Raw genomic sequence first — 15,755 nt, 5'->3', positions numbered from 1 at the left:
CTGTTTTACTAGTCCAATTATGCGATTGTGCATGGTAAATCAAGACATTTTCTTGACAATGTATTATTATTATTATTATTATTATTATTATTATTTATTACATTAATGGCATTTGGCAGACGCTCTTATCCAGAGCGACGTACAGTTGATTAGACTGAGCACGAGACAATCCTCCCCTGGAGCAACGCAGAGTAAAGGGCCTTGCTCAAGGGCCCAACGGCTGTACGGATCTTATTGTGGCTACACCGGGATTAGAACCACCAACCTTGCCGGTCCCAGTCATGTACCTTAAGCACTACGCTACAGGCCGCCCCTCTATCTTACAATTTCTATTTATTTTCAATTTTTTTTAAATTTTTTTTGGGGGGGGGGGGGGTCTGTAGTTCGGATTTGCTTTCATAATTTGGCTTTATCAATCATGCAATTTTCTTTCCTTTTTGATTCGCACTTCAACCCTCTGTTTATTATGCAAATATTCCCCTGTATTGCCCTCCACCCACCAAAACACGGGATAATTATCTCTGATTTATCAAACATAAATGAGACATGTCCGCATGATAATTTACATGCCTGTGCAAATGCTGACTTCAGCACAAACAAGTAAATAGCACGCTTTTTAAATATGCATGACGATGGGTTTAAAAATATGTAGGAATGTGTAAGTGCATAATTCCATCCATCCATCCATTATCTTAACCCGCTTATCCTGAACAAGGTCGCAGGGGGGCTGGCGCCTATCCCAGCATACATTGGGTGAAAGGCAGGAATACACCCTGGACAGGTTGCCAGTCCATCACAGAGCACACACACCATTCACTCACACACTCATACCTACGGGCAATTTAGACTCTCCAACCAGCCTAACCTGGAACCGGAGTACCCGGAGGAAACCCCCGCAAACACAGGAAGAAAATGCAAACTCCACACAGAGAGGCCCCAGCTGACCGGGATTCAAACCCAGGACCTCCTTGCTGTGAGGCAGCAGTGCTACCCACTGCACCATCCGTACATAATTATTTCGACATAATCATTCTATGTTAATAAATCAAATAAAACATACTTTTCATGTTCTTTAATACATAACTGCAACAAATATGTTACATAAATATATTACATTAAAAGGAAAGCTACATTTATACCCTATTTTTATCTCCTCAAAAACCCTTAATCAGGACTAGTAGACATTTATTATGAATATCATATCATTGATTCAATATGGCTTGAATCTCACTCACTCACTGAGCACTTTATTAGGTAGACCTGTTCTCCAGACCTGGAGAATCTCACTCATGTCATATCATATCATTGATTCAATATGGTTTGAATCTCACTCACTCACTGAGCACTTTATTAGGTAGACCTGCAAATATTGAATGAGCCAATCATGTGGCAGCAAACTTAAAAGCATGCAGACATGGTCAAGAGATTCAGCTGTTTTTCAGACCAAATGTCATTATGGGGAAGGGATGTGATATAAGTGATTTTGACCGTGGAATGATTGTTGGTGCCAGGCAGGGTAGTTTGCATATCTCAGAAACTGCTGATCTCCTGGGATTGTCTCTAGAGTTTACATATTCTTTCCTTCATTTAACTTTCTCTAACCTGTGATTTCTGTTGGATGTATTTGTATATGCTTTTAGATTATTGTTGCAAAATATTCATAAAAAATACAGTGCCATGAAAATGTATCTACTCCCTTCCTGATTGATTATTGCATATTTGTCTCACTGAATGGTTTCAGATGCTTAGGCAGGACGTAATATCAGACCAAGGCAAAATGCAAAATAGACTTTTTAACTGTACTATTTCATACCATTTTATGGGCCTGGGCTGAAATATTAAGAGGCTGCAGGTAGTAATACTGCACATTTATCTTTGCTTTTATGATAAGCCGGCGTTCTTACTCAGTGATCTCTCTGACCACCTTCCCACATTAAAACAACACATAGCATGTCCAACGCATATGTGGGTCCTAGATAAGTGCTTTGGCAAGTGCCAGATGCATACCGAACACTGCTGGGAAAATCAGACCATAATGTCATTTAAACTCTTTTAAGGATATTCAGATATGGGCTGATCGCCGAGGAAAGGCTTCAGCACTGTTTTGAAGACACAGATTGGCAAATATGTTTCGCTGTTGTGATAATGCCAATGAATTAACTGAGACAATCACTTGTCAGCTATGTCAGCTGCAGGATAACTGTTGAAGCTTATGCCTACAGCAAAGCTAAGCTTCTGCGGACAAACAAAGCTATATTCCACTCTCTTTGGCCGGACGGAACTGAAAGATCCACACAGGACGGAAATATTGTTCAATAGAAGTGCACATTGAGTTCCAGCGTGTGGGCACCGCTGGCTTATTCCGAGGATGAAGACACGTCGGAATAACATCCGACGAAATGAGGCTGCTCGACCGAAGGCCGGAGAGCCGCACTTAATATTTCATAAGGCTATCTTCCCTGATGGAATCCAGGTTTCTCAGAATAACCTGTGGAGCCGTTGTATAACACGGCTGTCCGTGTCCGCTTCCCCCTCCGCTCCTTCCTTAATCGCCGATGAGGCTGTGAGTCAACGCTTTGGCGTCAGACGACGAGAGACCGGGCCCGTCGTACCGACTCCGAACATCGACACCGTATCTATCATCGTTCATTTACACGGGCTGTGCATCACGACAGCGTTTAACTTTTCCACAGGAATGGAAAAGATCAGGCAGCAAGAAAAACCAGGGTATAATTGGTATATACATTCTGCACTCGGGAGCATACCGAAAACATTAGCCACTGCCTCTTCACAATCACGTTTACAGAACATTACATTATCCAGAGACAGATACAAGAGCGGAAAACATCGCCGATCATCTCAGAAATACAAAACTGTGGTATTCACAAAACCTGTTTATAATCTTAAGTGTAATGTTAATCTAACAAGAAACTATTGTAACAAAAGAAGGTACCAAAGACAGATAACATTTACTCAGATATAACTATAGCATTATCTTTAAGTAAGTGCAAAGACAGAAATAACATCTAAGGGGGCTCAGGGGAACTGTTCTAATTGCTTATTGAATATCATTTAAATATACAGTATTGCAGAAAGAAGACACATTGACCTTCTCTTCCACTTAGTCTGAGTGGCTACTTTCGTTTCTTTTTTCTCTTTTCTTTGTCTTGAGCACCTGTGCTTCATACTGTTGTGTGATTAATGTAGATTAATGCTCATTAACGTAGCTTTGTTCTTATTTTCTATCTTACGTTCAGTTGGAAGCTTGACGAGTTTGGTGCTTGTTAATAGAATCTGTGCCTCTTTAATTTACTGCCTCTCTTGGTACGATGCTTCCATCCTCTCGGGAATTACTGTACTCTGATCCAACGTGTGCGCGTTGTACATTATTCTGGATAAGAGCAGATGCCAGTAAAGCATAGTAAAGATGGACCATTCCAAATAAAAAAAATAATAAAAAAAATATAGAATTATATAACCTTTTGTTTTTGTCGGCGCAATATAAATTCCAATCAGAAGTAATTTTATCCCAGAGATCATGGATTGGAGGACATTAAGAGATGTCTTGTTCTTCAAATAAAAATATAGAATATGAGCAGGGGAGGAAATAAAATTTAACAGTAGGAAAATGAAACCATTCCCATGTACGGGGACATCTCTGCTGTGAAACTACCTAACTCCTGCAGGGGGTTGTGGCAAAGCTAATATAACATGTTTTCAATTTTCAATTATTTATGGAGTGAGAGTCTGGTCACACATCACACATTAGCTAAAGCACTTTAATATGTCTAGTTGATTTAAATGTCAGTCAGTTTATTTTTGGTCTTAAGTCACAATGCAGTCACAAAGGAAATGGCACTAGGCTAGCATTCGATTCCTCCTGATGTGTAGTCACAGGCCCTTTTTGCCTTTGTTTGTTTTTTTGTGTGATTTGTGAGCTGATGTTCTCTGTTAAGAGTACAGAAGACCATCTTTACTCATGTTTCAGAGACAGGGAACCTTGGCTGGCCCTACTGCACTTCTGCTAAAAATGTGTACATGTAAAGGAAGTCTCTAGAAAATCCTCTCAGCTGGAGCGCCTACCCATTCCCAGCTGTTGACACAGAAACTAAGTATTAGAGACACTGGCACCACAGTAACAGACACACACAGCTGTGTTGATGCTGGGTTATTTTTTGGGTTATTGCTGGATTGTGTTGGGTTATTTTTGGGTTATCACTGGATTGTGTTGGGTTATTTTTGGGTTATCGCTGGGTTATGTTAGGTTATTTTTGGGTTATCGCTGGGTTGTGTTGGGTTATTTTTGGGTTATCGCTGGATTGTGTTGGGTTATTTTTGGGTTATCACTGGATTGTGTTGCGGTCTCTATTTGCCCGTGGATTTGACAATCTCAGATTTTCATTGATTTCTTCAATTTGAACAAACCACTGCCCAATGGTAAAGCAAGAGTTTTGAGTTCTTGATTTGTGGTACTTTTCTGTGCATACACTGTAGTTGTAACATTTATGGAGGCCACATGGTGATTGGTGATAATTTAGCCCTTTCATTAAGTGCACTTCAAGAACATGAAGGTAATATGTTAAATGTGTTGTTAAACTCATGTTCCTGAGGCTGAAGTTACAATATTGAGGGCTCTATTTTTATGGACTGAGCACATGGCCTAAAACATAACATGCACGTGCACATAGGTTTTGGGCAGACACTTTTGGTAGTTTCTTGGTGGATCGTTCAAGTTCAAGTTTCAAAAGGGCTGGATTTACTGGCTTAATTAATAGGTGTGTCTTATCTTGATACCTTAACACATGTTCATGCCCCCGTGTGTAACAGATGTGTGGTTTATGTGCGTTGTGCACCTGCCCACAGTGTAGGCAGATTACTATCTTAATATTGCAACATGACTTAAGAAACTGGACCATTTGGTTGGTCATAATGTAAATGCATTGATCTAGCAATACACTGCCAATTACCATGAACAACCTGCGATCATTTTCTATTTTAACAGTGTAGCTGATGGAGGGGAAAATCACGCCATCAGTCTGAAACTGTAGCAAAGACACATGCATTTGTCCAATACAAAATCCCCCAGTGTTAAATCAACGTTTAAATAGACCTATTGGACTGTTGTATGTATGTATAAACTCTGTTAAAATCACTGGATGTTTTATTGTGCTCAGTGATGTATAAACATTACAACTCACTTCAAATATTGTACTGTGTGTGAAAGTCGAAACTGTAATTGGGGGGGAGAAAGGATATTCACAACGCGCATGCTTTGACATTATGCCTGTTGTAATTTTAATAGAAATATTGAATAGATTCATGATTGCTTCATGCATCACACTAAGCAGGTTTCTAATGATCTAAAATCTGTCAGTGAAAATGCAACACCTAACTAACCCTGTTTCTCATCCTCCCAAAATATAGTCATGAGACCACTTCTGTCAGGAAAAATAAATATATATAGTTGCCACTCTGCTCTCGATTAAAATAATGTTCTTAATTTTGCACGAAATAGAACAGAGCTCTTTTTCTTCTCCCTATTTATTTATTTTTCTGAAAACAAAGGAACTAGTTATCGCATTGTAATTATCCTTGATTTGGCATTATATAACCAGAAATCAATCAAAGAAAAATTCCAAATGCATTTTAAAATGAAGTTCACATTGCCAATTCAATGAGGTTATGCTCAGTTCATCATTCTTGCAAAAAAAAGAAAGAAAAGAAAATAACTCATTTGAATCATATTACCGAAGTTAAAATCATTTGTGCTTCAATACTGCTTTTGATATTGACTCTTGGGGTGGTTGCAATATTACTGAAATTACTGCATAATGTATTAAAGAGACAGTAAGGTCAGACAGGGTTTTATTTAACATCAGTGTTAACATTTTAACTTCAGTAAGAATAGACATCCCAACCTCCCAGTTACACTACACAACTTGTGTAATGAATTGTGGAATGTGTAGGTTCTACACCTTTGACAGGATTTGCTCCTGACGTAAAGTAATGGACTGTATCATTTAATTTTAGTGTAGCCACGGTCCTGTCATATATGACAAATTCAGGGTCAAACCGCTAGCTAATGTATGCGGTTCTTATGCAAACCCTAACATACTCTTCAAATCATAAAAAAGGACATGATAAATGGCTTTTTATTTCAAAGTGATGATTAATTGTTCACAAATTTTGTTTGTTTGACGCTATTACAATCTTGGCAGGTCCTCGTTGTCATTGGCAGTTAAATCAAATCATGATGGGAAAGGATCAAATAAAGTTCATAGCATGTCTATATAAGGTTATATGATTAATTGCTTTTATGTGGAATGACTTATTATGCAGATTGATTGGGTCTTTTGGTTTCTATAGAAGTCACAGGTGAGATGACAGAGCTGTTCCCTTGTGACAGGATAATGCGGATTACAGACGCACAGGGGAGGTCCCTGATGTCCGGCCAACATGGTGGTCTCTAATCCTCTCAGTGGGCCCGTGTTCCGCTCCGCCTTGTATTCCAGTAAACAGATTGCAGGATAATGGTAGCCTGTCACTCGTTTTAAAGGAATCATTATTCATGTCTGAGATTTCCGAGGCATGCAAACCAAATTAAAATGGTGTTTCTATAGGGATTTTCCAAAACATTTGTCACAATATGCTTCACAGCATACGCTTAGAACTTCCAAAAACGCAGGCCAAGGGCAACAGGGGCACGGGCCAATTTTCTTCAGGTGGAAGTTCTCGCTTGGTTCCCATTCAACCAAGTTTATTCTAAATGGATCAAGAATTGGGCCTGGCTGGCTGACACGCTCTAGAAATGAAAATAAAATCCTGACTGTGCAAGTAGTGACTTTGCTGCAATACATAGGCCTGAGAATTTGGGTTGGCAGGTTAATCGCCGCCTTGCTGGACAAGAGCGACACCTCTGGTCAAGCAGAAGTACTGCAGCTCTCCTGGGCAGTACTTTTGCAGCTTAGCCGTAGAATTGCAGTGTGACACAAAAACCAAAAAACTATGGCTTGCCTCCCGTTTTACTTAAGGGGAATGTGCGTTATAATGTCTGCTCTTGTATGGAGGTTTTAGGGATATGGCATGCAGTCCCTGAGAAGACAAATTGCTAATTGTGGAGGAAAGAAAATTAATCAGAGCGGGGAAAGAATATGAGAGTTTGCGAGTCTGGTTAGGTAGCACGTATCACGGCAACATGTTGCAGTCTACTCAAAGCCAAGGAGCTCGTCCTTTCCCTGTTACCATGGTGACCAGTGCATCTGTCTGCACATTCGAGACCAACTTCACAAAAAGCATGAACATCAAATGCGTTATTTGCAAGAGTTTCACATCCAAAAGATTAGTATTCTTGGGAACCCTTTGAAGTCACCAAATTAATAATTTATTGTTGATACTTTTAATGATTTAAATGCCATACATATATACATGTTTTTTATTCCCCCCTGGAAAGAGGCAAGGTATGAACAGCTTTGTAATGCTAACATCTTGCTAAATTAAGCTGTCCTGCTTTCTGCTTGTATTTTCTGGCTGAAATATATGACTAATTCCCTCTCTCTTCTATTCTTCCCCTCTCTCTCTCACTCTCTTTCTCTCTCCCCCTTCTCTTTTTCTCTTTCCCTCCCTCTCCCTCTCTTTCACCCTCTCTCTTACCCTCCCTCACCCCATCTCTCCTTCTCTCTTCCCCCCTCTCCCCTTCTCTCTCTCACCCTCTGTCTCTTCCCCTTCCTCTCCCCCTCTGTCTCTCAACCTATCTCTCTCTTTCTCTCTTCCCCTCCCTCCTCTCTCTCTCTCTTCCACCCTCTCTCTCTTTCTCTCTCCCCCTCTCTCTCTCTTTCTCTCTCTCTTCCCCTCTCTCTCTCTCCCTCTCTCTCTCTTTCTCTCTCTCTTCCCTTCTCTCTCTCCCTCTCTCTCTCTTTCTCTCTCTCTTCCCCTCTCCCTCTCTCTTTCTCTCTCTTTTCCCCCTCTCTCTCCCTTCCCCTCTCCCTCTCTCTCTCTCTCTCTCCCTCTCTCTCTCTCTTCCCCTCTCTCTCTCTCGCTCTCTCTCACAGCTGGCTACATGGGACTCCAGTCGAGGTCTGAACGGGAGTCTGCAGGAGAGCCGCATTGAGAACGGGATGCAGGGAGTGACAATCAGAGTTGTCACCTTGCTGGTAGGGGGCCCGAACGAGACAACAGGCAAACCACACGCACAGATAGGGCAGTAACTACAGACACGCACCTCCAGATAACGGGGTATCACAATACTCACACCGCACACGCCGTTAATAGGGCAACGTCGTTTCCATCGAGCAAGCAGATTACGGCCAGACATGTGGGAGCACTGCTAAATCTAAGATGTGGATGCAGTAGCGCTCTCTTTTATGTGTTAGTCAAAAGAACAGGACAGACGTTGACCGAACCGCTGCCCTAATCCTGCGTCCCACTGCGTGTTCATGCACGTGTTTCCAGTAGTGAAATTACTGTGTCATGTCCGCAAGCCTCCATGTTAACCAGGCCAGTGAACTTTACCTCTTTCTGGTAGCATTTCGCTGAGAGATGAGGGTCAGTCAGATATCCACTGCCCAGGATACCCCTTTTTTAGGCCGCACCGTTTAGTCATCTCATTAGGAACAGTCTGGCCGCATGTCTACCCCCGCAGTGAAACCTTCCCATAAACATCCATCCTGATTCCTCTCAGACCAATCTGACCTGTGATGCCGGACTGATGATTGGTCACCTCCCACACGCGCCTCAGCCGCAGGTCAGCGGGGTGGTCACGAAGCGCTTCATCAGCATTAGCTCTGTCAGCAGTAGAGGAAAACTTAAACCTGTGACTCTTCATACAGATCGGATGGTCCTGAATCACAGAGCAGGCTGTGATCGCCCACAGCCAAGCCTTCGTTTGTCCTCACAATTAAATGTGTTTTGAACTTTACCAATCACCAAAATGAACTGTGTTTGTGTACTTATTCTTATTATTCTTCTTATGTTAGAAGCAGTGATAGGCAGAATAACCTAGAAAATATATCTGTAGTTTTTTTTTTCTTTTAATGTTTGCTTTTTAGAGCTACAGATTTTCTCACATGAAAAGTAGTGCTTACCTGCATGGATTTGTATGTTCCTGCACCTAAACCAAACTGCGTATGACCTTTGACCTTTGATGATGCTCAGGAAAGGGGAGTGCCCTGGGATTTATGAAAATGTAAGGCCAAGACAAGGAGCTGGGGTTAGGGTGAACTCAGCCTTTTTCTTTCAATTCAGGAAATGGATCGAAATTAAATTAACCGAGAAATCCACTATACCCACTTTTCAGTTCAGGAATTGAATCCGATTCATTTCCTGAATTAACTCGGGCTGCCCCTGGGGCCGAGTTTGTTTTTGGAAACGCCTGAGCTTATGGTCGGTGGTAAGGATGGATGGTAACCCCTGTGACAGTGACAATATGTCTCCATGCACATGGGCTTCTGCGGTTCATTCAGACAGATGGCCTGTAGCTTGCTGCCCAACCCTTATGGGCAGGATGGTGTTATCACCTCTCCTACACTTGCATTTTTTATCATTTTCCCTTTCTTTGGAGTTTACTTCTCACCATCTTTTGTTCCCAAAACCTGCGGTCTGCATAGCTGTTTTTGTATTGTTGATTGACTGTTAAAATAACTGTTCTGTTTATGAAATGATTACTGATAGATTTCCCATTGCAGTGGCTGTCATGCATTGTGAGTGTAAGCTTCATTTAACTTGAACGGTTCGATACCAAGCAGTCTCACTAATCCCTGTTTTTATTTAATTTTATTATTTTTTTCATTCGATGCACCTGCCGTAAATGATTTGCTCCTCTCAGCTGCATCTAAAACTGAGCCACATTGTTATTTATTTATAAATAAATAAATAAATAACAACAAGTGGATGCAGCATGTGGGTAGAATCCATTCAGCATTTAGCCTCCATCTTGTTTGCATAAGTAATTAATTGTCTTCTCCTTTGTTCAGCAACTGCGTTAATCTAGTTTTACCTTGGTCCGTGTACAGCATATGTAAACATGCATGCATTATCACAGAATTATGTACAGAGTTTATAATGGTCTCCTGAGTGGCTAAGCAGGGTGGGATATTTTGTTCCATTATGTTTTTCACATAGTGGGCAGCAGAGGGGCACAGAGTCATTTCCAGGGGACTTTGACTTGCAGGGGATATATGTGCTTAACACACCAAAACTCCCAAGAGTCACCTGCAAAAAAAAGAAAAATGGCTAATGAGAATCAATGTGTAATTATCTAGGAGGAACCATTCGTCATGGTAGCGGAAAACATTCTTGGCCAACCCAAGCGCTACAAGGGCTTCTCAATCGATGTCCTCGATGCCTTGGCGAAGGTTCTGGGGTTCAAGTACGAGATCTACCAGGTTCCTGACAACAAGTACGGCACCCAGCTGCCCAACGGATCCTGGAACGGCATGATCGGGGAGCTCATCAACAAGGCAAGTCTCTGACCGCTCACCTCCTGCAGGAGCTGGGAAGCCCAGCCAGCTTGCTGATGGTTGATTTCTGCATTAATAAGTCATAACTGAAGCATTGTATGTGATAATTGTCCTTTTCTTTGAGGGAAAATTGTTTTTAATTTTATGTAATTTTTGTTTCTGTGCAATAAATAAAAACGCATTAACTGCAGTTATTAAATAATACATTTTGAAGAAAGAACGCTGGCTCTCGATATGTATTGATAGATTCCTGAGAGATTTTTCATTTAACCCTGAGGTTGGTTCTTTGTTTGGCGGGTTGAGAGATGGCGGGCACGCAGTACGTTTGACAGGCCGTATTGTATGTATGTGTTTTACTTCACTTTGCTGCCCTGTCTGATTTGCTCTTTCTCTCCCTCTGCAGCGGGCGGACCTGGCCGTGTCTGCCATCACAATCACGCCGGAGCGGGAGAGCGTGGTGGACTTCAGCAAGCGCTACATGGACTACTCGGTGGGCATCCTGCTGCACAAGCCGGAGGAGAAGATCAACATCTTCTCGCTCTTTGCGCCCTTTGACCTGGCGGTGTGGGCCTGCATCGCCGCCGCCATCCCCGTGGTGGGGGTGATGATCTTCGTCCTGAAGCGCATGCAGGCTCTGCGGGGCCAGAACCCGCCCGGCCCACACCAGCACGCCTCCTCCATCTCCACCTCCCTGCACAGCGCCATCTGGATCGTCTACGGGGCCTTCATGCAGCAGGGTGAGATTACAGCTCTGCGCAGTGGTGACATCATCACAAGATGTGCTTGTGACGTCATCAATAGATGTGCTTGTGGCGTCATCAAAAGATGCGCTTGTGATGTCATCAAAAGATGCGCTTGTGACGTCATCAAAAGATGTGCTTGTGACATCAGGAAAAGATATGCTTGTGACGTCTTCAAAAGATGTGCTTGTGACATCATGAAAAGATGTGCTTGTGACGTCTTCAAAAGATGTGCTTGTGACATCATCAAAATATGCGCTTGTGATGTCATCAAAAGATGAGCTTGTGACATCATCACAAAGACAAAATGCACCGGTTTCCATTTCTCTCAATAATCTTTTGTCTTATTATACAGCTCAGAGATTGTTACAATGATTGCGTCTTTTTGTAGGACAAGCTGTCAGTTTCTTCCTGCCAGGTGCCCTGAGTAAATTTCCCTTGTTTTTTTCCCCATCAGCATTTAGTTTCTGTCTAATATAAAGTATGATTAAGGGATTACATTTAAGAGAGTTTCACATTTTGTTCTACAAGTAAAATTGTATTTGTTAACATTGCCATAAATATTGTTGAGCTCTTATATTAAGTATTAAGTTTAATACCATACCAGCTTGACTTCCGGGTTTTAGGACTACAAACTGTAGCACTCTATTCCGATACTGGATCTTGCACATGTGTCAGACACATATATATTCTAGTAGGGTCTACACTAAATTACCTTTATGTTATATTTTATTTACCAGTCAAACGTTTTACATTACACGTCAACAATGGCTGAGTTTACTTTGTTAGAGGCAGCCATACATGCCCAAGCCATAACACGACCACCATCGTTCAGAGATGGGAGGAGGCTTTGGATCATGAGCAGTTTTTTACAGAACTCTACAGTTTAATTTTTTTTAAATGTAGCTACTTTTTAACCAAACTCTAACCTGGCCATTCTGTTCTTAAGGCTTACCAGTGGGAGCATCTCGCTGTGAACCCACTGAGTTTATTCAGGTTTAGTCTTGTTTTTTATCTTACTTCTGTCTCTTTTAGTTTTTGGCATCTATGCCTACATCCTGGAGAGCCTTCATGATCTGCCCAACAGTGGGAAAGATGTTGTTCTTCACAATTGAAAGTATTCTCTGATCACACACTGCAGTGGTTTTCCATGGTCTACCAGGTTGTTTGAGAGCGCCACTGCAGTACAAATCTATTGATGCACCCAATGTTCTTCTAGGTTTATTATGGATGTACTGTAAATGTTTTACAGTACACAAATTACACAAATTAAAACTGACTGTATGTAAGTGTGTGTGTGTGTGTGTGTGTGTGTGTGCATGCATGCATGTGTGTGTGTAATATTCATTATGTTTGACTGGGTCTTTTAATGTTTGAATTTGTTTTCTTTCAGATATTTTTTTTCAAACATATTTGTCAGTGTATGTTGTCATTTACAGAAATAAAAATGAGTAAGGATTGTTCGTAGAAGGAAGTAAGTAAGTAAATCAGGTCAAGGAGGACAGAATTTTTTTTAAACAGTTGTTGGTCCCTTGAATGAATAGAAATAGTGCAGGAAAGTGCTTTGTTAATAACAGACAGACAGCTGTCTGGATCCAGGCCACAAGGACATTCAAACAAAACTCAATTTTCAGTTTTTATATCCTTTCCCCGGTTATTTTCAGGAAGTAAATTAGGGTCGGTGTTTCACCAAAGCATTAAGCCTCTAGATATCATTTAAAATGATTGATACAGATGTCATAATTGCACTGAGGAAGCAGCAATCATGAAAATAAATGTATGTATTTAATTGCCAGCCTGTAATATTTGCCCTTTGTATCGAAGGTGTAGTGGAAGAGAATATTTTGAGTAAAAGCTCTGTCCACACTGGCGCCCCCCCCCCCTCCCCCGAACTGTTACATACGTTTTGCCAAAGTAATTGTATTAGAAGCTGATTCACTTTGATTGGCTTTAAAGGCTGTTTGTGCATAGCGGAGGTGCCTTTGAATAAGACGGTGGGACGGGTTGGGAGCTGTCCAAGAACAGCAACACCGGCTGAGTTTCTGCTTGGGCGGCTCAAGCCCGGGCCCAGCTGTGGCAGTAAAAGCCTGGCTGTCTGCCCGCGGACCCTTTAAGGCTGAAACCTGAGTGATTATAATGTGCTGGAGCGCTGGCTCTCCGTCTCTTTATTCCCCAGGCTCCCCATTGCAGGTGTTCACTCACGAGCGGGGGAAAGAACAAACACCTCTCTGTGTTAATTTCTGCAGAATTATACTGTATCTGTGTGTGAGTGTGTGTGTGTGCGTGTGTGTGCGTGTGTGCGAGCGTGTGTGTGTGTGTGCAAGTGTGTATGTGTGAGTGTGTGTGTGTGTGTGTATGCCTGTCTGTGTGAGTGTGTGTGGGCGTATGTGTGCGTGTGTGCAAGCGTGTGTGTGTGTATGTGTGTGTGCGTATGTGTGAGTGTGTGTGTGTGTGTATGTGTATGTGTGTCTGTGTGAGTGTGTGTGTGTGCGTGTGTGCATATGTGCAAGCGTGTGTGTGTGTGTGCACGTGTGTGCAAGCGCGTGTGTGTGTGTTTGTCTGTGAGTGTGTTTGTGTGCGTGTGTGTGCGTGCGCGTGTGTGTGTGTGTGTGAGTGTGTGTGTGTGTGTGTGTGTGTGCGTGTGTGTGTTTGTGTGTGTGTGTGTGAGAGTGCGTGTGTGAGTGTGTTTGTGCGTGGGTGTGAGTGTGTGTGTGGGTGCATGTGTGTGTGTGTGTGTGAGAGGGAGATAGAGATAGAGAGAGGGGGGTGGGTACGTGCAAGGCTTACTTTAAGAGAGAGACATACACATGCATACATTATTTTATGGATGATAGATAAAACAAAAACATGGCTTTAGAGAGTATCAGTGAGAAACATGGCATTAGAGAGTATCAGTGAAAAACACGGCATTAGAGAGCATCAGTGGAAAACATGGCATTAGAGAGTATCAGTGGAAAACATGGCATTAGAGAGTATCAGTGGAAAACATGGCATTAGAGAGTATCAGTGAAAAACATGGCATTAGAGAGTATCAGAGAAGGCTGCATGTGTAACTCAGTGTTGGTTTTTCTGCTGATGACTGAAATGTCATCATGTAGTTATTTTTAAGCCTACTGACACATCTGTTATATCCATAATGGCATGATGTCATTTTGAAAGCTCATAACAGGAATCAAGTCTGTGAATGTTAATGCCTGGGAGAGTATCCATAAATATTTTTTTATTTTATTTTATTTTATTTTTTGTAAAGAGTAAATAATAATTCAGTAATATGTTTCTGTCTGCCGTCCTGAAAGGGCAGATTGTAATGCAGGGGCCTACAGACAGGGGGCACTCATGCAAATGTGTGGACCCTTACAGGCGGGGATTCGGTGGTGAGCTCCATGGCTCTGCGCATCGTCATGGGCAGCTGGTGGCTCTTCACGCTGATAGTCTGCTCCTCCTACACGGCCAACCTGGCGGCCTACCTCACTGTATCCCGCATGGACAGCGCCGTACGGTACGACCCCCTTCTCCCAACCGTTCACGCTACATACCACACCTGGCTCACTGTCCACACTCTGAAGAGTTACATTACATTACATTATTGGCATTTGGCAGACGATCTCATCCAGAGCGCTGTACAGTTGATTAGCGACGTACAGTTGATTCGACTAAGCAGGAGACAATCCTCCCCTGAAGCAATGCAGGGTTAAGGGCCTTGCTCAGGGGCCCAACGGCTATGCGGATCTTATTGTGGCTCATACCGGGATTAGAACCACCGACCTTACGTGTCCCAGTCATTTACCTTAACCACTACGCTACAGGCCGCCCATGGTTATGACGTGCATTTATATAGCACCTTTATCCAAAGCGCTGTACAACTGACGACCAACGGCGATTGGCTGCCATGCAAGGCACCAACCAGCTCGTCAGGAGCATTTTGGGGTTAGGTGTCTCGCTCAGGGACACTTTGACACACCCAGGGCGGAATCAACCCTCCGACTGCCAGATGACTGCTCTTGCCTCCTGAGCCAATGTCGCCCAATTTAGCAATGTGCTCTGCAGCCAAACACGGTCACACCAGTGTGGAGTGTGGCCAGCAGTCCTGTAGGGCCATGTACATCCAGCTGTCATATCATCCATGCGTTAGTCACTCTCTTTGCGGCGATAATAATTTCAGTGCACAACAGCGCCTCCTCTGGTGGCCCCGTGCCCCTGCAGCCTGCTCTGGGGTGCCGCGACAGCTGGCAGCCTGCTCTACGGAGGAGGAGACGGTTTTAGCTTAATTACACACTGTGTGGGATTCAGTCAAGTGCACCCAGTCAGCTTAATTCAATCAGACCAAAGCAAACCTTCCCGGATTCATCTGGGGAGTCATTTCATGTCAGTGAAACTGCTCCCTGCCTTTACACAAAAAGCTGCCAGGACAAGGTCAGGTCTGCTTGTGTTTGTTGCAAATCAAGTCTAAAGTTTAAATCTGCAACGGCTAAGAAGGTTTGTATTCAACATTTGGACTGCATATTAGTATAAATCTTGTTGCCTTTCTTTTTGTTTTTTTGTTTTTTACTAATTCACTTCA

The 15,755-nt window shown here is 42.6% G+C and overlaps 1 protein-coding gene across 2 annotated transcripts in view; it reads left to right on the top strand.

Annotated features, from left to right (window-relative positions):
• The window catches only part of grid1a (glutamate receptor, ionotropic, delta 1a), a 298,200-nt gene that overhangs the window by 259,201 nt on the left and 23,244 nt on the right, over positions 1-15,755 (top strand). For both annotated transcript variants that reach the window (XM_061228002.1, XM_061228001.1), the window contains exons 9-12: positions 8,049-8,150; positions 10,257-10,454; positions 10,858-11,191; positions 14,555-14,693. In XM_061228002.1, the coding sequence (XP_061083986.1) occupies positions 8,049-8,150; positions 10,257-10,454; positions 10,858-11,191; positions 14,555-14,693 (773 nt within the window). The remainder of the gene's footprint in view (positions 1-8,048; positions 8,151-10,256; positions 10,455-10,857; positions 11,192-14,554; positions 14,694-15,755) is intronic.

The sequence above is a fragment of the Conger conger genome, chromosome 18, assembly GCF_963514075.1.
Source record: "Conger conger chromosome 18, fConCon1.1, whole genome shotgun sequence".
Lineage (NCBI taxonomy): Eukaryota > Metazoa > Chordata > Actinopteri > Anguilliformes > Congridae > Conger > Conger conger.
The sequence above is the reverse complement of the archived record's forward strand: the minus strand, read 5'-3'. Positions and strand labels throughout refer to the sequence as shown.